Source organism: Volvox carteri, assembly GCF_000143455.1.
Source record: "Volvox carteri f. nagariensis unplaced genomic scaffold VOLCAscaffold_488, whole genome shotgun sequence".
In the NCBI taxonomy this organism is placed as follows: Eukaryota; Viridiplantae; Chlorophyta; class Chlorophyceae; order Chlamydomonadales; family Volvocaceae; genus Volvox; species Volvox carteri.
Genome location: NW_003308011.1, coordinates 5,767 through 7,280, shown reverse-complemented (window position 1 = coordinate 7,280; position 1,514 = coordinate 5,767). Strand labels below are relative to the sequence as shown.

Below are 1,514 nucleotides of genomic sequence, written 5' to 3'. Positions count from 1 at the left end.
GGAAGGAAGTGACTCGAAGTGACTCGATGGACAGGTGGAGAAGAGGACGACAGCTCCGCCGGCGGCTGCATCACCAGAGGCGACGCCGCCGCCGCTGTTGCCGCATTTGCGGCACTCGAATGACAAGTGGGAAGGAAGTGACTCGAAGTGACTCGATGGACAGGTGGAGAAGAGGACGACAGCTCCGCCGGCGGCTGCATCACCAGAGGCGACGCCGCCGCCGCTGTTGCCGCATTTGCGGCACTCGAATTACAAGTGGGAAGGAAGTGACTCGAAGTGACTCGATGGACAGGTGGAGAAGAGGACGACAGCTCCGCCGGCGGCTGCATCACCAGAGGCGACGCCGCCGCCGCTGTTGCCGCATTTGCGGCACTCGAATGACAAGTGGGAAGGAAGTGACTCGAAGTGACTCGATGGACAGGTGGAGAAGAGGACGACAGCTCCGCCGGCGGCTGCATCACCAGAGGCGACGCCGCCGCCGCTGTTGCCGCATTTGCGGCACTCGAATGACAAGTGGGAAGGAAGTGACTCGAAGTGACTCGATGGACAGGTGGAGAAGAGGACGGCAGCTCCGCCGGCGGCTGCATCACCAGAGGCGACGCCGCCGCCGCTGTTGCCGCATTTGCGGCACTCGAATGACAAGTGGGAAGGAAGTGACTCGAAGTGACTCGATGGACAGGTGGAGAAGAGGACGGCAGCTCCGCCGGCGGCTGCATCACCAGAGGCGACGCCGCCGCCGCTGTTGCCGCATTTGCGGCACTCGAATTACAAGTGGGAAGGAAGTGACTCGAAGTGACTCGATGGACAGGTGGAGAAGAGGACGACAGCTCCGCCGGCGGCTGCATCACCAGAGGCGACGCCGCCGCCGCTGTTGCCGCATTTGCGGCACTCGAATGACAAGTGGGAAGGAAGTGACTCGAAGTGACTCGATGGACAGGTGGAGAAGAGGACGGCAGCTCCGCCGGCGGCTGCATCACCAGAGGCGACGCCGCCGCCGCTGTTGCCGCATTTCCGGCACTCGAATGACAAGTGGGAAGGAAGTGACTCGAAGTGACTCGATGGACAGGTGGAGAAGAGGACGACAGCTCCGCCGGCGGCTGCATCACCAGAGGCGACGCCGCCGCCGCTGTTGCCGCATTTGCGGCACTCGAATGACAAGTGGGAAGGAAGTGACTCGAAGTGACTCGATGGACAGGTGGAGAAGAGGACGGCAGCTCCGCCGGCGGCTGCATCACCAGAGGCGACGCCGCCGCCGCTGTTGCCGCATTTGCGGCACTCGAATTACAAGTGGGAAGGAAGTGACTCGAAGTGACTCGATGGACAGGTGGAGAAGAGGACGACAGCTCCGCCGGCGGCTGCATCACCAGAGGCGACGCCGCCGCCGCTGTTGCCGCATTTGCGGCACTCGAATGACAAGTGGGAAGGAAGTGACTCGAAGTGACTCGATGGACAGGTGGAGAAGAGGACGGCAGCTCCGCCGGCGGCTGCATCACCAGAGGCGACGCCGCCGCCGC

The 1,514-nt window shown here is 63.1% G+C and overlaps 1 protein-coding gene across 1 annotated transcript in view; it reads right to left on the bottom strand.

Annotated features, from left to right (window-relative positions):
• Positions 1-74: 74 nt before the first annotated feature.
• Positions 75-1,514, bottom strand: part of VOLCADRAFT_101213 (uncharacterized protein) — a gene marked incomplete at both ends in the record, with an annotated part of 7,165 nt that continues 5,725 nt past the window's right edge. Inside the window, one exon of the mRNA XM_002959654.1 lies at positions 75-1,384. Coding sequence (XP_002959700.1) covers positions 75-1,384 — 1,310 coding nt within the window. The remainder of the gene's footprint in view (positions 1,385-1,514) is intronic.